Source organism: Uloborus diversus, chromosome 4, assembly GCF_026930045.1.
Source record: "Uloborus diversus isolate 005 chromosome 4, Udiv.v.3.1, whole genome shotgun sequence".
NCBI classification, from domain to species: Eukaryota; Metazoa; Arthropoda; class Arachnida; order Araneae; family Uloboridae; genus Uloborus; species Uloborus diversus.
Window position 1 is genome coordinate 49,415,895 of NC_072734.1, and position 24,471 is coordinate 49,440,365.

Sequence of the window (24,471 nt, forward strand, 5' to 3'; positions counted from 1 at the left end):
TTTCATTGTCAAAAAAAAAAAAAAAAAAAAAAAAAAAAAAAAAAATCGTCTGCGCATATCTTTATGTAGAAACATAAATGACTTCGAGTTTATTCGGAACTCCAGCGCTCGAATACGCTACCTTGCGGTGATTTATAAAACTGCGAATGCAACTAAAACATTTCCACGTTGCGCTCCACGTGTATCTGTTGACGTAAACGCGGTCAGTTTGTTCTGAGTAACGCATTCAACATGTCTAAGAACGCCTTCAACAACAGAAATTAATTCGTCCCTTAGTAGTATTCTCGAGCTTCTCAAAATAATGTTAGTTTTCCTTATTTCTTTCAAAAAAGTATTAAATGATGGAAGCGTAAACAAGAAAACTCTGGATTAACAAAATTGGATAACGTTATACCAGGTAAAATTTTTTATTGTTTTGTATGAATTTGTAAGAATATGAGTTTTTTTTAATCTTAAATTAATTTAACTAATCATATTTTACAGCAGCATTTAGTTGGAATGGACAGCATGCAAAATATTTTCTTGAATTTATTATCGTAGAACAAAATGAAAAATGTTTAACCGAGAAAGAATTTACTTTATTCCTTTTATTCTCAGCTGAAAGGTTTCGCCAAATTTGTTTAGGGTTATAGTTTTGGAATTGTGCGAGCAAAGAAGCCTTCGCGAGATTTTGCGTTTTTAGTTAAACCATTTTTAATTTTTATCATGAGTGGAATAAAATGATAGTAAGATTACAGAATTCGATAAGTAAGAAGAAATAATGGTCAATCAACTGAAAAGAAAACTACCACCATATATAAACTGTGAGTACACATTTTATTTATTTTGTTCTGAGTGAATTTGAATAAATATCAGTTTTTCAATTCGATGAAAAAAAAAACGAACTTAACAACATTGACTGGACACTTTTCCTTAACCTAATTCCACATACTAAATGATTTAAATAACCTTTGTTACTACAGTATCCTACTGAAATAGACAGTATGCAAATAAATTTTCTCTAAAATATTTATCGCAGAACAGATTGAAAAATCCAGAAAGAACGTTAAGAATTTGAACAATAAAAAATAAAAGTTCGCCAAAAATCTGTTTATAGGGTTATGGTTTTAAAACTGTGTGAAAGAATAATGTATCTTGACAAGATTTCGCATATCAGGTAAATCATTTCCATGACGAATGAATTAAATGCATGATTTCTTTGGATATCCAATCATATAGTCATAGAAATAAATTATCTAGTGTTAAACGTTACTCTTGACAGTCTGCCACGTATGTGCACTATGTGACAAACATGTCAACAAATGCCGGAAATGTCACGAAACTGAACTTAATATGTACTAATGTTTAGAAAAAACGGTACAAAATGAAAATGCCGTTCGAAGCGAACCAAAAATTTATGAATTCCGAATTCAACATCGTGAAAATGGCTGCTTCAGAACAACTTACTGTGTGTTCTGCATTAATTGTTTACTTTCGTAATACTTTTTGGTTTCTAATCTCTTTCTATATGGGTCAGAATAACCAAAAGACTTTGAAAAATCTTTTCAAATGAATAAAGCGAAAAAATTATACATACGAACAAAAATCACAACACTTTTAGCATTTTCTTCGTTACCACATGCGTTTGTTTTAGTTTTTAAGTCGGCCATTAGACAGTGACTGCAGTGCCCCCTATAGTTCGTTGGAGTTGCGAATTATTTTACAGTCAAAACCATAGCTGCGGAGTCGGAGTCAGAGTCAATCTCAATTTGGGTTAAAGGAGTCGGAGTCGAATATCTAAGAATCGGAGTCAGTCATTTGTCCTCCGTGTATAAATTTTTGCCAAAGCTACGAAGTCAGAGTCGAAGTCGGGGAGTCGGAGTCCGATTAACTGTCGGGCACAGGAGTCGGAGTCGGAGTCAAGTGTCCCTAAATTCTCGGAGTCGAAGTCTGGAGTTTGGCGTCAAGAGCTATTTCAACAAAATTTGTTTGAAGTAAATCCGCCTTCAAGTACGGAATCTACATTGACTTTCAGTTTCTCCGTAGACGCTAATGTTAAGGGATTTGAACAGTTCAAAATTGAACGGAAAATTGTTCAAATCAAAAAGATATTTTATATACAAGTTTTTCATCAAAAGCTTTTTCCTAAAAGTTTGTTTGAAGCAAATTCGCCTCACAGTTCGGAATTGCCTTGAATTTCCCCGTAGGCGCTAATGTTAAGTTTTTTTGAACTGTTCAAAATTGAACAAAAAATAGTTCGAATCTAAAAGTGAAATATGGGAATGAGGTGTCCTCTCCGAGATCTTTCGAACAAAAAAAAAGTTTTTTCGAATCTGTCTATTCCTTCAAAAGTTATTAGGGGGGGGGGGGACAGACAGACAGACAAACAGACAGACCGACAGACATTTTTCCCCATCTCAATACCCTACTTTCCAATTTTTAATTTTTCAATATTTATTTAATTATTTTATTTATTTTTGACTTTTTTTTGTTTTTCACGATATTTTTAAGATGCATTAAGCCTTCTTTCCCGCTTTTTTCTTCTTTTTCTGACTTTTACTGGGAAAGTAGGCTAAAAATCGTGTTTGTGATTTTTTTTACGGTTTAAAGGGAAACTGACAAATGCACTTTTCAAAATTTTTGATCTCTCTCCCCTTTGTCGCAAAGTTTCACACTTCATCATAACCACTCTTCCCTTTGCCACATATCACACTGTTTTTCATAGACGTTCTTATCAAAAAAAAATAATAATAATAATAGCTAATAATAATAATTTGAATTTTGACATCTTGAATTCAAATTATGTTTTTCGCAATCACAAGTGTGTGTATGTAGGCGTGTGTGCTTGTGTGTAGGGGGTATGTGTATGTGTGTGTGTAGGCATGTGTGTTTGTGTCTGTGCGCTGGCATAAGTGTGTGGGTAGTTGTGTATATGAATGTGTGTGGGGGGTATGTGTATGTGTGTGTAGGCATATGTGTTTGTGTAGACATGTGTGTTTGTGTATGTGTGCTGGCATAAGTGTGTGGGTAGTTGTGTATATGAATGTGTGTGTGGGGGGGGTATGTGTATGTGTGTGTAGGCATATGCAGGGGCGGACTGGCTTGGTCGGCTAGTCGGGGATCCCCGACTGGGCCAACCGCCAAGTGGGCCACTTTAAGCAATTTTTTATTGAACTTAATACATTTAATTCGCATCTAACATTATTTAAAGCGTAATTAATGGAAGAAAAAATGAAATTTGTTCACTCTATGGGGAAAAAAGTGTATGGAAGCAGGTTTATTTTTCTCCCATCCTTAATCAGAGGCCAATGTAAATAGTCGAAGTCCACATGTGCGAATGCTTTCCTCTCTTTGTCAACTTTCTCTTTAGTTTTTAGAGCTCTAGAGTCCATAAATCCCACATTGAGGAAACGGGAGGGGGGCCAGAGAAATTTGGGTCCGACGTGGCCTGAAAAAGGACCCGGGATCAAAAAAGAGCTTTCAAAATCTTATATTAGTACGTCTATTTACAACAATTGGCCTGCATCACTAGACAAAGCGGACCCGGCCCTGCTATAAATGTGTGGGCCATGCTTTGGGGTGTTGATACATGAGCAGTGGCATGCACAAGGTTGGAGAGGGGGGGGGGGGGAGAAGGAACATCTGTTGACCTGGTACCGAGCCTGAAGGGGGCCCGAGATTTTTTAAATGAGGGGTGAAATATATAGTAGGGACGTAGTGGTAAACAAAATGGAGGGGGGCCCGTAAAAGTCTTTTGTGACGGGCCTCAAACATTTCTGTACACGCCCTTGGCTTGGTATTCACTGGTTGTGGCAGATTCAACTGCTGTCAGGTGGCAATCGATTTCATTAGTCTAATGTAATTTATCGCTATACGAGTATTTTCATCTCAGAAACGCATCGGGAAAGCAAATCTAGACTACGATAAACTGAATCTGAAACAGGACAAAATTTCAACTTAGAAGGGCGAATTCCTGAACATAGGCGGATTTAGGCCTGAGTTCCAGGGGAGGCAAGGGGGGGGGGGCAAGTTTTTTTTTTTTTTTTTTGAGCAACATTAGGTGTAATTAGGGCCAGACTTAGACTTAAAGGGGTCCCAGGGTTGCCAACCTTGGAGAAACAATTTGAGGAGCATCTGTGCTGATTTTGAGGAGCAATTTAAAATTTTGCGGAGCAGTTCAAAATTTTGTGTAAAAATCAATAAAATTAACTAAAACCACTTATCTGGTTTTTTTAGAGATTTAATAATTGTTTTAAGCACTAGTATGAAAATAATTATTTCTAAATTAATAAAACAGCTTTATACACAATTTTAGGTCTTTGAGTATAAGCATCTTTAATTTCCCATATTTACATGTTTGTTATGATGAAATAGCAAAATTTAAGCTGGAAAACTTCGGCAGGGAAATGCGGAGCAAAAAAACTTCTTTGCGGAGCCGCGGAGTTTCACCATTTTTGCGCAGCAACTCGGAGCAGTTGGCAATGGTATTTCAGGTATGAGGTCCCTTTGTAGTCCTAAAGTCACGATAGTATTAAGTCTACAATTGAGGACTTTGATGCCGGAACGAGTTAAGTCCAAACTTTTCCTTTTATAAAAATTTCATTTTTGCGTGTGGAGAATTGGTAGTTCCGATTGGTGCAACAACGAGTCACAAATGTAAGATTTTGACCTCTGCTTTGTAGTAAATAATGTGGGAAAGGTATTTTAGCCTTTCGATCGGACACTAATGTTATTTATTGGTCTTACCAAAAATGAGTGAGTCTGGATTTACCTGGTTCTTGGTTTTTGCATCAAGGCCCAAGAAGGAAATTGTGTTTTACAGATTTAAAGTGGTCCGGGACACATTTTGAAAAAAAAATGGCATCAAACAATTTAGAGTTTTGAAATTTTTTGCATTGATTCACCACCAGTTTGATTCGCAAAATCATAACATAAATATTAAAAAAAAAATATTTAAATTTAGTTAGTGTTCTCTTTAAAAAATGGGGCAGCTTTAAATTGCTAAAACTCAAAATATTCTTGGTCAATTTTCAAATTTTTTTTTTTCAAAAAACAATGCACAAATATCTAAGTTTGAATTTTTATTCGACTATTTAAAAAATATTAATTCAACAAAAATGGAAAATATTTGAAGAAAAATTTCGAAAAATTCTAAGATATTTTTTAAAAAATCATATTTTTTTGATAATTTTGTTTTTTAAATTCACCGTATAAAAATCAAAGTAACCTGTTTGAAAAAGATATGCTCCAAATTTCATTAGTTTATCTTTATCAATTCTTGACTTATAAGAGTTTGAATGCGAAAAATCGGGAAAAATTGCATCATGGATAGAAACGCGTTTGAAGTTTTAAAGTCAAATATAATACATTGCTCGACATTAAAAATGCAACACCAAGAAGGAGTGTTCAGAAATTTATGCAAATTTTAGAGTAGACGTACCAACGAAATATGGCAAGATTGAGGGGTGCAGGGGCAGCCGGAGTGACGTCAGAACACGTGGATCGACGCATCCACCGACAAGCTGTAGCAGACCCACAAGTCACTTGCTCCTAGATTCTGAAGCAAATGCAAGATACCCTGAATATTCCCGTGTCAACCAGAACCATTTCCCGTCGTTTGGTCGCACGTTGGCCTGCAATCACGGCGTCCGCTAAGAAGACTGCCCTTGGCCCCACAACATAGACAGCAACGTTTAGTATGGTGCCGAACTAAAGCGATGTGGATGACAGAATGGCGAAATGTCGTGTTCTCAGATGAATCCCGCTTTTGTTTATCCAGTGATAGTCGCCGCATACGTGTGTGGCGTCGACGTGGAGAAAGATCTAATCCGGCAGTAACTGTGGAACGTCCCACCGCACGACAACGTGGCATAATGGTTTGGGGCGCAATTGCGTACAATTCCATATCACTTCTAGTTCGTATTCAGGGCACTATGACGACCCAACGATACTTGGATAATGTGCTGCGGCCGGTGGCAATCCCTCACCTTCAAGGGCTACCTAATGCAATTTTTCAGCAGGATAACACCCGACCACACAGTGCTCGCATCTGTCAACATGCTCTCCAAGGCACACAGATGCTTCCCTGGCCACCATACTCTCCTGACCTGTCACCAATCGAACATGTGTGGGATGTGATTGGACGCCGTTTGCAGACACTGTCCCTGTTTCGTTCAGAAGACGAACTGTGGCAAATGGTTGAAAGGTAATGAAGAGCCATCCCTCTGGACACCACCGGCACCCTTATTGACTCTATGCCTAGACGTGTTTCTTCGTGTATCGCTGTCCGCGGTGATCCTACATCTTACTGAGCCGACGCCGTTCTCGCTCTGTATTCTGCCTATCATTTTGAAACTAAGATCATTTATTATTCCTTGCTGTCTCTGTCTTTTTTCCAAATTGCATCACTTTCTGACCACTCCTTCTTGGTGTTGCATTTTAAATGTCGAGCAGTGTATTAGTTAATAGCATGCAACAAAAATAATTATATCTTTCGTTCTAATTAATATAGAAACAAGATTCAAACGTGTTTTTAATTCAGAAAAAGACGGAAAAGTTTTCTTAATGATTTTTTAAAAAAATGCAAAATTTGGAACATTTTGTTTTCTGGACCCCCTTGAATATCGAAAAATTGCCAAAGTCTTCGAACCTTAGGCATTCCCTTAAAGTCACTAAAGATAGCTTAGAATTTCACTAATAGAAATTTTCATGGGAGAGCTTCGTAACCCTTTTATTTGCACTATAGCCAAAAATTGATTTCAGTTTCAGAAAAAAATGCCCAGAGAGAACTAGTGTTTCCTCCAGACCAAAAAAGGGGCAGTGCGCTTTCAGGTGAAGGTTATAAAAGGGTAGAGAAGTTTTGTTGAATAAAAAAGGTGCTTCTTTTACTTTTTGGTATACTAGGTACATACAAAGTTCAAGTGTTTTCGATAGTCATTTTTTTTAAATATTAAAAAGCTTTTTGATATTTAGTTTTAAAGTTAATGCAAAAAACATTCAGATATATTCTTATCAGTTTCTTGTGGATAAATGATTGAAACGAAAGAATGACTTTTCAAGGACAGGGGTCGAAGGTTAGCTCAAAAGCGGAAGGTCACGGTGCGGGTCGAAGGTTAGCTTAAAAGCGGAAGGGCACGGTGCCCTTCTAAAAACTCTTGGGGAAACCTTTCTCTTTTCCTTTCAATGTTTCCAAATATATTATAAGATTATATTTTTAAAATTTCAACGTCGGAAAATTTCGAAGGAGAGTCGCCAGATTCTCTATAGTAACGAAATGTAGTTTAAAATTGGGTCAAGTATACTTCAGTTTTTAAATGCTTCCAAATGAGATCACTAACTCTCCTATTCTCTCAAACGTGACCAAAGTCAGTTTTGCGTTTTTTAATATAGTTCAACTAAACGTTTTTGCAGAGAGCTCCCAATGCTGTTCCATTAATTTTACTAAGGGTAACCTAAAATTGCATTTCTGAAACTTCCCATTTCGGAGAATTTCTGAGAAGAGCTCCCGACATTCTATTGTAAACAAAGATAGACTAAAATGGATTTCAATTTTGAAAAAAAAAAAGTTAAGAAAACAAAATTGTGAAGGAACCCCTTGTTTTCCCTCTCCTTTAACGCTGTACCGAAAATTGTAAAATTGCGTTTTTTGACATCAACTTTTAAAATATCGCTTGGAAGAGAACCAGAACTCTGTGCCCCGATTCTTTTCTTAGGCCTATATAGATCAACCACTTTCAAAAAATTTACGGGGGGATTTACCTGGTTCCTCGTCTTTTTCCTCGTGTTCTTCCTATGTTGTCAGAATAGAAGTCTAAAGATGTGCCTTTTCAAACTTATAACCATATAAGTATCTTTTCAAGGCACATTAAAAATGTGTCAGTGTTAGCTATATTTTACGTTTCACAATTTTCTATTTTAGAACTTTAAATCTTGATTTAGGAAAACTTAAAGAAAAATTGGAACTAGCGGTAGTTTAATGTCTTTGCTCGACTAATTTACAGAAGTGGGCCAAAATATTATTTTGCCGACTGAGCCAAAGTCAGCTAGTCCGCCCCTGGGCATATGTGTTTGTGTCTGTGTGCAGTTGTGTATGTATGCGCGTGTGTGTAGGACATGACGCAACCTGGAGACGGCTTTCGCTATAGGAGCAGCATCGTGAGGACCCGGTCGACGGTGATGCTACAGAGGGAGGCGGTGGAAAAATAAAATGATAGGACATCAAAACAGTCAAGTGAGAACAATAAGCAATCGTGATTGCTCAAAAAATGTTGATGTCCCATTCTCCCCATTGTATGTTCCTCTTGTCATTTATTTCCTCCGCCTTGTCACGAACGGTTACAATTTAACGAACCCCACCTTAAAGACGGACTTCATTCGTAGTCAGTTCCTTGCAAATAGACATTTCTGTACTCGTTTTTTACGAATGCAAAAGAAAAATATTTCTCACCCTGGCATTGGTGCCAAAATGGATAAAGTTCGCCAATTTTACAGTTATGGGAGTCGTTCTGAATGAAATGATGCCGCAAATTTCCCTTAATACGTAAAACTTCTGTACAAACAATATTTTTTGTAAAAGTACGCATGATCTTGCTGTTAAATATAAAATTTCCAACAGTCAAATGAACGAACTGTACTCACGGCAACATATAATTGTCCATGCGAAAGAAATGGACGTCGTAATAATGCGCCAATTCTATCAAAAGTTTCACCTTGAGATCTGTTTGTGGTGATAGCAAATGCAGGAATTATTGGGAGCTGGAACTGGAAGTCGTCCCTCACTCCGTAAAATAATTTATTTAAATATTAAAATCGCGAAAACATAATCAAAATGAAAATATTTTAAATGCCCGTAGTTACCCAAAAAGCCTCAACAATAAAAAAAAAAAATGCAACAATAAAGTATTTCATTTCTTTATGCTCAAGCGAAAATTGACAGCACCACAATATTATACAGCAATTTCTTCATGCTAACTATGTCGCGTGAAAAGCAAATAAAAATGAATTTTCACTAACTTTTAATTGCTTCTAGCGGTTTTTGTAGCGCTTCTAGCGGGTTGGCGTTTTTGCTCGGTAAACCGGGTAGAACCGTGTTTCAAAGTATTTTTCACGAGCTTTCCAACCATTCTAAGCTCGAAGCATTAAAATGCATTTTTCGTGTAGAAAAAGCTGTTTAAAAGATGAATTAAAACTAAATGTTTCACGCTTCCAACAATGAATTTCAACAATGGAAAAGAGTTAAAATTTAAATTTTTGAGTTTCGCTAACTAAAAAACGCTTATAACTTTTTTTCTAGTGGATTTAGGTTATTGGACCTTGAGCGGCCCTGACAATTTTTTCGTTAGGCATGTTTTTTAAAGACCTTTCCAACCATATCAAATTCGAAAAAATTGGACCATCCGTTCGCGTAGAAAGAGCTATTTAGGACGAAAATGCGTTTTTTATTATCTTCGTTAGTTAGCGTTCGATTTAAATTTTTTTTTATTGATGACACTAAAACTCGGCAATAGCTACCGAACAAAAAAATAATGAAGGAAATCGGTTCACAAACAGAGGAGAAATCGGTACCGAAAGAAAACGGCTTGCCTATTAATATATAAAGATTCTTTTACAACGTTTCTTAGAAGAAAACCTCTCATTTTTAGCCCACTTTCCCAGTAAAAGTCACAGAAAGAAGAAAAAAGCATGAAAGAAGGCTTAATGCATCTTAAAAATATTGCGAAAAAAAAAAGTAAAAAATAAATGAAATAATTAAATAAATATCGAAAATTTAAAAATTGGAAAGTAGTGTATTGAGATGGGGAAAAATGTCTGTCGGTCTGTGTCTGTCCCCCCCCCCCCAATAACTTTCGATGAAAAACTTGTGTACAAAATATCTTTTTAATTTGAACGATTTTCCGTTCAAATTTGAACAGTTCAAATCCCTTAACATTAGCGCCTACGGGAGGGAATCTGAATGTCAATGTAGATTCCGTACTTGAAGGCGGATTTACTTCAAACAAATTTTGTTCGAAATAGCTCTTGACGCCAAACTCTAGACTCCGACTCCGAGAATTTAGGGCACCTGACTCCGACTCCTGTGCTCGACAATTAATCGGACTCCGACTCCCCGACTTCGACTCTGACTTCGTAGCTTTGGCAAAAATTTATACACGGAGGACAAATGACTGACTCTGATTCTTGGATATTCGACTTCGACTCCTTTATCTCAAAATGAGATTGACTCCGACTTCGACTCCGCAGCTACGGTTTTAACTGTGAACAGCGGCGGCTCGTGCTTTGTAAATGAAGGGGGCCAGATCATGGGTGGTTTAAAAAAAAGAAATTAAGAAGAAATATTTTTAAAAAATATTTAAACTTCGTTAAAATTTTTATTTGAGTAAAATAAATAATATTAAATTCATTTTAAACACAGGACAAGCTACAAAATACTTAAACTACTAAGTAAATCACGAAAGATATTAATATGTTTATGTCCATGATTGCCGGCAGGGTAGTGCACTTTCACCCCCTGACTTTCAAAAATAAGATTTAACTAAGCAGATAGGGAAAAGCCACAAAATATATCATGAAAATTTATGTCCAGTTGCTCTCCGGCGCTGTAGTACGCCTCCCTTGCAGCACCAGCTGCAAGGGAGGCACTTTCACCCCCTGGATTTTCAAAATAAATAAATTTTAAAAAACAATATTAGTCAAAAAATTTTAATAGTAATATTATTTACAATCTTTTAACAACTAACTATTTTGAATGAGTAAAATTAATTTTATTTCACGCAAAGCCTAATTACAAAAGTGCATTTTGATCAGAGAAATATGTAAAAGTTATAAATTATTTAACTTTAACAAAGATGAAAATACATCTCAGTATTCGCTTTAAAATAAATAAAATAAAAATAAATAAACTAAATGAAAAAAAAAAAAAACCTAAAAATAAATAAATTAAAAAAACTAGTTTAAAAAAAATATATACTGGCGATTTACATGGTGGTGTACAATTCTGCATATGAATTTGCCGCTCCCATGGGCCAGATTCAGAATTTTTATGCAAAGAAAAAAAATATCGAAATCTTTTTATTTTCTTCAAATTATTGATAACTTGGCACATTTTCTTTAAAAATACATGAGCAGTAATTTAAAACATAATTTCTGTGTAACAATGGGGAGACACTTCTTGAATTAAAAAAAAAAAAATCTTGTAACGATATATGCACACACGTACATACAACACAACACACAACAGTGGCGCAACTAGAAAATATTTTTTAAGGGAGGGGGCATAGCAAAAAAAAAAAAAAAATTCCATCAATTTGATTGATTTGATTTGCTCATCAAATTTCTCAATTTTTAAACTTGTAGTTTTAAAAACGCAATTTTAGATGATGTTAGGACATGGGCGCCCATATGCAAAGTTGAAAGGGGGGGGGGGGCTCAAATACTTTCCCCGTGGTTTAGCTGGATATTTTCCACATGGAAACCGATTTCAGGGCAGATTAGAGTCATCAAAATTTGACATTTTTAATAACTTATTCATTAATGGCTGGAGAAGAAACATTTTTGCAAAGAAAAAAGTACTAAAAGCAAGAAAGTTCTAATTTCAAAGGGGGGCTCGAGCCCTTGCCCCTTATATGGGCGCCTTTGTGTTAGGGGAAAGAACGGTACAAGGGACTCCGCGGAAATTTGTAGAAATTGAAGCCTTAAAACGCGGTTATAGGCCATATTTGTAGACGTTTGGGTAAGAAATGGAGTTCCGGGACTCTCAACGATTGTTTTTTTTTTTTTTTTTTTTCATTTTTTGAAAAATAAATAGAAATCAATTCGTCCTCCCCTCTCCAATTTTTCGAAATTGCAGTTTCCAAAAACGCAATTGTAAACAAAGTTTGAAGATTTTTGCGGGAAGGGGTTCTGGAACTCTCCCCTGGAATATTTTTAAAAATTTAAATCCTAAAATCGGCCAGAAGAAGAAGAAGAAGAAGAAGAAAAATCTTCGTATAATCCGTGGATAATACGATGCAAGTTTTGGTTTAACATACAATTTTAGCAACTAAATTAAAAACCCGAAGAAGTAGTAACTTTTAAGGTGTATTCAAAACTGATATGAAAGATAATTTTAAAAATAATCGTTTACTCTCTAAATTGTCATTATAGTACGCTCATTACTTGAAGACAAGGAGTCGAGAAAGGAGCTAACGGTCTAATCTTGTGCAAATGAAGGCTTTTTCGTTTACTGTATGTTGTTTATTTTACATAGCTTGAATCGCGTAAGAAGAACATTCAAGCTTTGTAAAATAAACAACATACAGGTAGGGTAACGGTCTTTGCGAATCCTGCTGTAAATATTGAGGTTCAATGGGTAGGTATTGAGGGAGGAAAACACAGATAATCCGCGGCAGCTAATAATCTGCACCTCATTAATTTTACACTGTTTTAACAGATAATCCGCGGACATAGGCAGGAAACATGGTACAATCTATTTCTGTAAAAAAAATTCAGACACGTGCGCACAAAGAAAGAAAGGAAAATAAATAAAAAGTTGTAATTTATTGCCTGAAAAAAGTGAGGGGGCCCGGGCCCCCTCAGGCCTCTTCCACAAGCCGCCACTGACTGTGAAATAATTATTTTTGATATGACTTGTTTTTATTTTCACGCTAAAGTTTTACTTTAGGCATTCAGTTTTCGGCGAATAAACTCGAAGTCATTCATGTTTCTACATAAAGATATGCGCAGACGATTTTTTTTTTTTTCGACAATGAAAATTATTTTTTTTAAGTTGACATTTTATTGTGTTTATTTATTTTGGTAAGTGCATCAATTCATTAAAAAAAAATATTTTTGGCAACAGGGGAAAAAAGAAACTTTTTTTTTTTGATAGGATGTATTTATTTTAATGAGCTTATTAATTTTAACTATTATTTTTTCGTTTTGAAAGATGTTAAAGAATTTTTTTAATGGAAAAAAGTGTATTAGCCGCTTTGTTTAAAAGGTGCTGCTATTTTTTTTTTAATGAGTGAAAAATATTTTATTCCTAGAAGTCAGCTTAAAATATTTAAAAAATATGTTTGAAACAATTTGCGATTTTAGCTATATTTGAGAATATTCATCAGGTACTAGAAAGTAGTATGGGTATATGGGAAAGTAGGTTTGTTTAGTTCTAGACGGAACTTCTTGTTAAATAGAAAGAAGAGTTTATAAGCCACATAAAGGTAAGTGTTATTATACGTTGTAGTACCGGATTTTCGTTTGCTACAGTTCCCACAATGCACTGCAGCGCCGGTTTTGACCCGCAGTGACGTCAGATGAATACTGTCCATTGATTTCAGTTTAAAAAAAAAAAAAAAAGAGAGAGAACTTTTCAGTAGCATTCAGGCTTTGATGTCCTCCCCCTCCTCCCATATATTTTTTTTAGTTTTAACATAGTGTTTTTTCTCAGAGCGTGCTCCCTCTAACCGCTTGCGCCGCCCCCCTCCCCCGCCATAGGGGTGCTATGTACGCCACTGGCACTTTTAATAGAAGTTTTGTCGCATAAAAAAGGTGATTTGTATACTAGTTGCATACAAAGTCCAAGTCTTTTCATAAGTAATTATTTTTAAAATATCGAAAAGCTTTCTAATACTCAGTTTTAAAAATAATGCTAAAATCATTCAGATATATTCTAAGCAGATTCTTGTGGATAAATGATTGAAACGAGTGAGTGACATTTAAAGGATAGGCTTGTGTGAATCTTTACCTTTCGAAAAAAAATTTGCTTTTGTGAAGTTTGTTGAAACTTTTAAGGGGCAAGGCAGGTACGCTGATAGGAATCGATAGACGATTACGCCGAGAGCTAAGGTGGGCTGCTAGTCAGTTTGGTCGACAGGGGCACTGCCCCCGTAAATCTTCAAAAACTTATACTACTCCGGTTCCTAGTTTCCAACTAGTCAGACTTGACCTCTCGTCGGCCCTAGGGTAGAGCCTAAACTATGCATTGATAAAAAGTAGATCACTTGACGTGAATAGTCAGGAGAGTCCTAATTCCTCCCCCTCCCCTCAAGTTTTTCGAAATTGTAGTTCTAAAAATGAATGCAATTTTTGACTCTATTTAGTGATCCAGTGGAAGTTGAAGTTCGGAGCTCTTCGGTGCATTCCCCCCCCCCTTGAATTAAAGTCCTAAAAGCGCAATTAAATGAAGAACCATGGTAAAATTGGGGAGGAAGGGGGTTCGAGGACCCTAACAAGAGAATTTTCCAAAATCAGTGTTAATAAAATAGGATTATAAATCATCTTCTTTTAACGTTTAGGAAGCGGGATAGAGTTCATGGGCGCTTTCCTGATATTTATTTTTAAACTGAAATTCCAAAAACAAATAATAATAATAAAAATAATAATTTAAAAAAATCGACTTTTCAATGTTAGAGGAAGGGGGGCTTGAAGATTTCCCCATGAAGTTTTTTTTAAGAAAATTTAAGCGCAAAAAATGCAATTCAGACCATTGTTGACACTGGGGAAAGAATGAGATTTAAAACCCTAGCTTTTCAAAATTGAAGTTTTGAAAACGCAATTTAAGATGACCTTTGGTAATTGTTGAGAATTGGGAGGTTCGGAGACTTTCCCCAGATTTTTTTTGAAATTGAAGTCTTAAAAACGCAATTAACGTCTGAGTAAAAACTTTAAGGACACTAGTTTTTTTTACTACAAGTACATACACTGGAATAAATATCACCGCACTTAATAAGATTAGAAACCTTTCAACTTGTAGTTTTTTCATTGATATCGTGAAAGTTTTGGTTCTCCTTGTAAAGATATTGAAAGGTAAGAAGTTAACTGTACATGAAAGAGGGCATGGAACTTATTCAAAATCAGGAAACTTATTCAAACCATAAGTTTGAATGTTTATCAAAAACGACGTCTAGTACAATTAGAAGGTGTGGAGGTTTCATTTATGCAGCAAAATTACCTAAGCTTCAGTTACTGATTAGTGATTAGGCACAACATAGCATTTTTACATTAGCCAGGAAATCATGACCTAGGATAACCAATGAATACAAATACTAATTGTTTTCTGACGAAAAGAAGTGGAATTTGGATGGACCAGACAGATGGAAGGACTATTGGCATGATTTACAAAAATAAAAAGAAATATTCTTCAAGCGCCGATTGATGAAGGGTGCATAACTTGAATGTGCTTTGTTTATAATGATGTGGGCTTAGTTCATAGGCGCCCATATGAAAAAATTTAAGGGGGGGGGGCAGATATTTTCCCCATGGAAACCGATTTCAGTACAGATTAGAGTTATTAAAATTCGACACTTTTAATAACTTATGATCAAATGGCTGGAGAAGAAATGTTTTTATATTTTTGCAAGAAAAATGTATTAAAAGCAAAGAAGTTTTAACTTGAAGGGGGGGGGGGGTCTCAAGCCCCCACTTGCCCTCTCCCCCCCATATGGTGTCCATGGCCCAGTTGTGTTTGTTTCAAATAAAATGAATTCACAAGGATATCAAACTGTCGTCGCAAGTCATATTTTGCCAAATGCTGAATTTATTGCTGTTGAAATTTATATGACCAACTAAATGTTCAGATCTTAGCCCAATAGAGAACTTAGAGGTGACTTAGCAAGACAAGTTTATGTAAATGGGAGACATTGCACTTCATCAAACAGAGCTGAAATTTACTATCGAAGATGAATGACATAAAATATATCTCGAACGTTGTCAAAAACTAGTTTTATCCATGAAAACAAGAATATTTGAAGAAATGGCTCCTACACAAGTTCATAATTATTTCTATTTTTGTCTTGATATGCTTTTTTCTATGTTGGCCTTAAAGATTTTTTTCAGGTTCAAATATTGATCTGTAATATTTTCTGATACTGAAATACTTACAAAAAATTTTTTGTCTTTCTTACTTGTATTTAAGGTTATCACCACTCAATTGATTTTTTGATCCCAAGCTTAAGGTGTGTTCAATTTCTCAAATAAGTTTACTGGCTTTCAAGTTTTTACTCAACTGTATGCTAATTCTAGGAACAATATAAGAAAAGATGGGATTTAGGGATTCTCCTCTTTTCCGTGCAGTTTTTAGATATTGGGAGCTTCAAAAATGCAACTTTAGCCAATCTTTCACATGCTAGAGGGCGGAAGAGTTGAGATTGAGGGTACTCTCGAAAAATTTTCGTAACTAAAATCCGCAAAATGTAATTGTAGATTTGCTTTGATGACAACGTTAGTGAAAAAGGTGGGGGTTCAGGACTTTCTTCCACAATTTTTTTGAAAGTGGACTCCTAAAATGCAGTTGTGCCTTTGATGACGTTAGGGCAAAGGTTTAATAATCGGTATTCTTCTCTAAAAACTTTAAAAAATTGATTTGCAGTTGCAGACCTTCTGTGATGATGTCGAGGGGTAGGAGCGGTCCAGGGACTCTTTCATTTGAATTTATGAAGAAACTGAGGTTCTAAATGCCTACGCAATTGTAAAGCATCATGGGTGATGCAAAAGCGGAAAAGCATTAGATCTCCCCCCCCCTGGCTCCAGCGGTGATAATGAACTCAAGTAAAACCTTCTGAAGACTGAAATTTTCTGAAACTAAGAGAAAGCTAGACCCCCACCCCCCTTAAATGCTCTTCAAATAAGAATACAAATATCATTGAAAACAATGATAAAATCATTTAAGTCTTTTTTTTTAAATAATTTTTCAGTTTTCGAATGTGCTGTCAGCCAAAATTTTTGGAAACAGCAACCCAAAAATTTCAGAAATTTTGGATCACTACTACCCCTATTTCTTTTCTTTTTTTTAAATTTCAATTAAAAAAAAAGGGGGAACCCCTTTAGTGTACCAAGGGAAAAGAAGCTTTAGTTACGAGTTCTCACAGGAAGATCCTAAATTTTTCGGTGAAAAATAGCACAAAATTGCTTGATTAACTCACTTTAATGCTTGTCCCTTAACTTTAGAAAAATAATTTCAATGATGTTCAGAACGATTAAACCTGAATTTGGCTCCATTTTAGCCCCGACTAAAAGGCCTTTGGCGCCCGCCCGCTTACGGCAGGCCTGGGGCAAGGAGGGTTATTAAGTTAAGGATCAAAGGTTAGCTTAGACGCGGAAAGCACGTCGCCCTCCTAAAAAATCTGGGAGGATACACTAGAGAAACTTGACCCCTTTCCTTATAATCCTTCCAAACATATTATAAGATTATGTTTTTAAAATTTCAGTATAGAAAAATTCCGAAGGAGACTCGCCGGATTTCCTTTAGTAACTAAACGTAGCTTAAAATTGGTCGAGTAGACTTCCAGTTTTGAAATGCTTCCAAATGAGATCACTAAACCTTCTTCTCTCTCTAACGTGACCAAAGACAGTTTTGTGTTTTTTAATAGTACAACGTCGAAACGTTTTCCTAGAGAGCCCCCGATGCTTCCCTGTTCTATTAATTTTACTTAAAGGTAGCCTAAAATTGCATTAGTAAAAGCTCACATTTCGGAGAATTTCTGGGAAGAGAGCCCCAACTTTCTATTCTAACGTTTGAAGATGTCGCTAGGAAGGGAACTAGAACTCCTTCTTCCGATTCTTTTCTTCTTAAGCCTATATGCCAAAGGCTGGCAGATGACATTGATGGGAACCCTAAGAGGTTTTTTGCTTACGCTAATTCTGGGAAAGCTCGAAACAGTCAAATTGGGCCTTTGGTTGATGAGTATGGAAATTTAATCCAAAACGATAGGGATATTGCAAATGTTCTAAATAACTTTTTTTCCAGTGTGTTTAACGATAACTGTATCTCAACAGTTGACACTAACAAGACACAAGCTATTATACAGCTTGAGAATTTTGTATTTTCCAGGGAGGAGGTTTTATTTCATTTGAAAAAGATTAAAGCAACTAAAGCTCCGGGACCAGATAATATCTATCCAAAAATTCTAGTTGAATGTGCAGAGGAATTAGTGGATGTTATTTTGAATATTTTCAATGCTTCTTATAACTCGGGGACGGTGCCAGAGGACTGGAAGCTGGCTAACATAACGCCACTCTTCAAGAAGGGGTCTAAAGGTATTGCTGGGAATTATAGACCTGCAAGTTTGACTTCGGTGATTTGTAAGATTTTCGAAACTTTGATCAAAATTAAGATCATGATGTTCTTAGAGACTAATAGTCTGTTGACTAGTTTTGCAGTATGGTTTCAGGAAAGGTAAATCCTGTACTACTAATTTATTACATTTCTACGACAAGGTTACCTCAGCTTTAGATAACAAAAAATGTGTGGATGTTGTTTATATTGATTTTCAAAAAGCTTTTGACAAGGTACCGCATGTTGCTCTTCTCAGCAAGTTAGCTGACATTGGAATAGGAGGAAAAACTTTACTTTGGGTTAGAAATTGGCTTACTGGTAGGAAGCAAAGAGTAGTTGTGAGAGGAAATCATTCTAATTGGAGTGATGTTTTAAGTGGCAAGTGGGGTTCCTCAGGGATCAGTTTTAGGGCCTCTTTTGTTTATTATATTTATGAATGACATCAATGAAAATATTTCTGGAAGCATGAATTGTTTTGCTGACGATGTAAAAGTTATGGGGATTGTCGAAAATGAAGAACAAGTAAAACAGCTACAAGAGGATTTAGATCATATTACTAAGTGGGCAGATAAATGGGGTATGGCAGTTAATGTAGGGAAATGTCAAGTGCTACACTTAGGTCATGGAAATAAGCGTATGAGATATCGTTTATAGGGTTCAGTCATAAATCAGGCAGAAAATGTTATGGATCTGGGTGTCTTTATAAATCAGGACTTCAAGTTTAGTCAGCAGTGCAGTATTGCTAGTAACAAAGCCAACAAAATGCTTGGGTTCATCAATAGATCTATTTCAAACAAATCTAAGAAAGTTCTTCTGCCTTTATATAGGAGTTTAGTAAGACCTCATTTGGAGTATGCTGTTCAGTTTTGGTCGCCTTATCTGAAGAAAGATATTTTTATATTGGAAAGGGTTCAAAGAAGGGTAACTAAATTAGTAAAGGGACTCTCAGATTTAGATTATGATACCAGACTTAATAGGCTTAACATGTATAGCCTGGAGCAAAGGAGAGTCAGAGGGGACATGATTCAGTTATTTAAATTTATCAAAATGAAAGATGTAAATGGATCAAATTTTTGCGGGGAAAGCAGGACAAGGGGTCATTGTTTTAAGCTATTTAAATCTCAGGCTAACTTGGAAATCAGGAAAAACTACTACTTTAGCAGGGTCGTGGGCACTTGGAATAGTTTACCAGAAGAGGCGGTAATGAGCAAGGGAGTGGATAGCTTTAAGAGGGCCATTGATCTTCATTGGGGACTAATTAATTGACTAGGACCAGCCTAGCTGGGCCCAGAGCCTGTTGCTGGTCGTCACATTTGTATTTGTATATAGATCAATTTCAAAAAATGTCCTGAGAGTTTACGCGGTTCCTCCCTTTCCTCGTGGTGGTCAGTATAGAAGCCCAAAGATGTGCCTTTTAAGACTTGTAACTATTAGTATCCTTCTTTCAAGGCACATAAAAATGTCAGTTATTTTATGTTTCAATTTTCTTTTTTTAGAACTTTAAAATTTCATTTAGAAACTGAATGGAAATTAAAAACTAACGGTAGTCTCACTTTGCTCTACCTCGGAAGAATCGAGATCTAGCACTATTTAATTTCCGGAACTTTTTTGATTACAGTGGTGGGCTCATATGTTCTTTTGCCAACTGAGCCAAAGGCAGGCAGTCCGCCCCTGCTTATAAGTATAATTCGAGTTTACATCATTTTACAATAATTCATCTGGACTTATATATATAATTTAAGCTTTCAGTGTGATAAAATTTTCCGCAACCTAAAATAAAACATGGCAATTTGTCTTACAAAGCCGATCCGTCATTTTAGAGCATTATTTTTTGTGAATCTTAGATCTTCAGGATTTGGACCTCGGAAGCTGAAAATTTGCATAGGTTATTTTTAAAGGTATCCATCTCTACACTTCTACAAAATTTTATCCAATTTGGAGATGATCCAGCGGGGGAAACGCTCCCCATCCGTGGATCTGCGCCTGTTATTTCTAATAGGCTTTTTTTTTTTGAAGGGGGGGGGGGAGATAAAAGCAAAAGAGGTACAAAACTACTATTGTATTTCAGCTCAATAGGCTTTGTAGTATCCACAATCCAGGGAATTATCAGAAAAAATGGTCCCCCAAAACCGATGCTGAAAGATTAACAATTAAATTATGCAAATGCACTTAGACTAAAAACAGCATCAAAATGCTATGGAAAAAAAGTCAGTACTTAAGCAATTGTTGATGTAATTTGGCTTAACATTTAATTTCTTGAGTTAATTTTGTCTTCAACAGAGAAACAAATTTTCCATTTCAAAATGCAGATTTTTAGGAATTTTCTAATTTTTGAATACTGTTTTTGTGACTATGACAATTTTCAATGTTAAGTTTTGTGAATCTGCCCACTTTATTTCTTGATTTTTGTACAAGTACCGATTATAAAATAAGATTTTTGTGAAGGTACCGAAAAACGGTAGTAAAATTGGCCTGATTTAAAACCAAAATTTTACAGACATTCAAATTAAAATATGGCTAATATAGTCACCATGACTTTAAAATAATGTCTTGCCACTGGTAATCGAATCCTATCTAGATTTCTCCTATTTAATTAAATTACAGCAAATCTTTAGATAGTAATTAGTAGCGAACCTGAACCTAGGACCACAAGCTGATATATCAACCAATAGCCATATAAGTACCTAATCTTTCCTTCTAGTGAATTGGGCAAACGAAACAATGCACATCCCCTTCAATTTGCCGACTCGTAGAAACAATAACACAGAGTTCCTCATCAGGATGAGTGAATCTAGGGGTGATAGCGGCCTCAAGTAAAATTTACTGAAAACTGAAATTTTCTGAAACAATGAAGAAGCACCCCCCTCCTGCCCCATAAAAACTATCAAACAAAAATCATTGAAATAAACCATTTTTAAGTTTTTTTTTATAAATTTCAGTTTTTTTCAGCTTTAGAATGTTGTCAGCCCAAAATTTTTGGATCACTAACACCCCTGAGTGAATCTAAATTTCAATAGCAAGTTAAATAATGTAGTAATGCTTAGATGAAAACAAAATCATCTAGTTTGATTTGAACTTTATTTACATTCTCATTCATTCATTCTCAGACAATATAATGTAATAAATATACAAAATCAATGTACAAGAAAAACAAATACGAAGAACATAAATGAGGGCGCTGATTTGATGAATGTCAAATATAAATCACATTTTTTCTTTTTTGCATTTTGAGTTTTGGCACTAATTAATCTTACCAAAACTAAATGTTTTAATAAATATGCTCATGCACTATTGCCATTTCGAAATTCATAATAAATTTACATATTATTTATAACACTTGGGATAAAACAGCAACATATAAGTCTGAAACCAAATGAAAAAACTTTTTTTCCCACAAATGAAATGTCAACAAAATATGTCAAGTGGTTACAATGTGAATTCTTATACTAAGAAGCACAATAACTTGATCAATGGTTATATTTCGTCAAAAAGTCCATGATTATAACAGTCATGTTTCAAGACATAGTCCATAAATAAGTTTATACATAATAAATAGGCAACATATATTTAACCATTAATAAACTGTACAACAAATATTAACGAGAAGTTTTATTGTCTTTTTTTTATAGTTTAACTATGCATGTAACATAGAAAAAAAAAAACTTGCATGAAAGCACTGCAGGTAACTCTGAACTTGAATAAGTAATGGACGTTGTTACTTATCCACACTAAATAATTTTAAAAAAACTAAAATTTTTTGAATTAAATTAAGCTTTTGAACTTCAGGAGCGATTTCAATGTATTCAGTGCTGAGACTCCAGTCAGTACATACGTCAGTTCTTAAAATTTCAATTTCTCAGTCCATTGCTTTAAATTGTTTTACTTGAAAAATTACAACAGGAAGGAGTTAAATCGTGAAAAAAATAGTAATTTTAAACTGATTTAAGTTTGCTCCACACCCCTTTTGAAAATGAGCATGCAATTCTTGTATTTTGCATAGAAATGTAATAATAAATTGAATCACATTAAAATGATAGTGAAAATTCAAAAGATATTGCAGTAGAATGTATAATGCCAGTTAAAACAGCCATACTTAAAGAAAAATAAAAAATAACTCCCATATCTGTAAAAAAAAAAAAAGCAAACTTGATTCCTTGTTGAAACCTAGTTACTTGTTAACCCTTGTTAAAACCTTAGTTTAACAAGAGCATGCTTCTATGGACAGTAGATTTTTCTTGGTTTTCTTTTGAAAGAAAAAAATGGTTGATGTTTTTATAGTAGCAGCAAGACCTACAAATACTGCCATTTTAGTTGAGTGGATGAGCAAAAAACTGGAAGAAAATATGAAAAACTGGCTGACCAAGTCAAGTGATAGGCATTCAATAGTTAGTATAATATGCTCATTTTTACTACAACACTCTCACTTAGTAGTTATAGCAGACATTAATTAAAACATTAAAATATTTTACAAATATATAATCATTTACATAAGAGCTTTTTTTAATAGAATTCAGCTGAAAAATTTAACTGAGAAAACATGTCTATCAAGATAAATACTAGTCACTACAGAATCTATTACATAATTAATACTTGAAAATTGTATCTCTAATGCAAATGCTGCAAATTCAACATAAAATTTGCCATTAGCAAAACCTTCCCAGGAAAACACTTAAAACTCATCGAATAAAACAAAAAGTAAACCCATAATTCATTTACAAACAAAGATGAACCAAAGCATAATTCATTAAATGCATTATACACATTTAGAGATAGAACAAGTAGAACTAAGCTTAGTAAAATGCACTACATTTGCTCAAAACATTCACTATTCATTCAAAAGAAGAATAATGTATATCATATATACGAGATGTTTACAGAGCACTAACTTTGAAACACTATATCTATATTGAATGTTTTTTCATCTTTACAGAATAAGTACTGAAATTAAGGCATTAGATAAATAAAAAGGTCAAAATAATGAAAAAAAAAATGATGTAAAACTTTGATTAAGTATACCAAAAATAGATAAAAACCACGAATGATTATGAACAAATGAAGATACAGTAATCTTGTGTGAAAAAAAAGAACAATCTAACACAAACTTGCAATTAACACTATGGCAATGTAAGGAACACTTATGGTGATTGCAACTGTAATGAGGATGAAATTCCAACATTAAAGTCTGGTCAACTGGAAATTCTTATATTTGTACAAAAATATCATGACACTTTAATGGTATTGACTGATGAGAGGTAGTACTAAAAGCATTTCCCACATAAAAAGAAAAGACAAAACACCACAAAAATATTCCCAGATGACTTCACTTTTTTGCACTGTCCCCAAATTTTCATGGGTAAATGAGACTAGACAACCTAAAAAGGAGATTATTTTTAGGAAGATTTTGAGAACGCCAATTAATTAACATTCATTTTATTCTTCTTACTACTAAGTGGTGGCGTTAGTTCTCTAATTCTAAAACTAGGACTGCTTTCTTGTTCTAATAACCTCTTCTTTTGATGAACTTGATCCTGGAAAAAAAAAAGGCAACACTTTAGTTTCCAACTAAATTTAAAACATTTTACGCACAGAAAAAAAACAAAAAAACCCCAGTTAAATATGTTCTTTTCAACGTGCTTTCACTGTATTTGCTCTATCTTGAGCGGGTAGGTGGGACTACTTGTAAATAGATACTCAATAAATTATAGCAATTATAATTGTTGGTAAATTAATTTTGAGACTGAACTAAGGCAAGTATAAATTGTGGAAAATGGACTTGAAACTTTCCCATCTTTGAAGTTCAAAACGTCGGTCAAGTTTTTCGAGGCTGTTATTGATTCAAGGCATCACTAAGCATTTTTTCTCATTATATATGGGTTTCTTGTACACAAACATTTAATTTTATAACATTAGCTATCAAGCCACAGATGCTAATTATTTAAAAATAAGATATAAAGTAATTCGAGAGAAGACACAAGTTTGTTAATTGTACTTTTTTTGCGTCTATAGTTGGCAATATTAAGCCATTGTGTGAACAGTCTGGTCATTGAGTATGGCTTGGGTATTCTTATATTGTGTATGTATGCTTGTGAATTTTCTGAATTAATAGTCCTTAATCCGCATTAGTCTTGAATAGCTTGAGCATTTATCGTGAGTAGAATCTTTATAATATACCACTCCACATTAATGAAAATCAAAAAATAATTTTAATTTAAAAAATAAAAATAAACTATACTCATATTACTTTAATTAACAAATTGGTGGCACCTTCCCCCTATTTTTAAGGGAACATGCTACAATTAAATGATTTTCTTTAATATTAGATTTGTAATTTATTTTCATACCACGAGAATTAACTTGTATTTATATGTAACTAATTAAATATTGAAAAAAAAAAAAAAAGTATATTTTCCCATGCTTTTGTTATTTTAATTCTCAAAGTACTTATAGAGAAATCCTTAAATGTG

At 34.6% G+C, this 24,471-nt stretch overlaps 1 protein-coding gene across 1 annotated transcript in view; it reads right to left on the reverse strand.

The window, feature by feature from the left end:
- Positions 1-21,481: 21,481 nt before the first annotated feature.
- The window catches only part of LOC129220087 (G1/S-specific cyclin-E1-like), a 38,437-nt gene continuing 35,447 nt past the window's right edge, over positions 21,482-24,471 (reverse strand). The window contains exon 10 of the mRNA XM_054854426.1: positions 21,482-23,535. Within this exon, the coding sequence (XP_054710401.1) occupies positions 23,422-23,535 (114 nt within the window). The 3' untranslated portion in view covers positions 21,482-23,421. The remainder of the gene's footprint in view (positions 23,536-24,471) is intronic.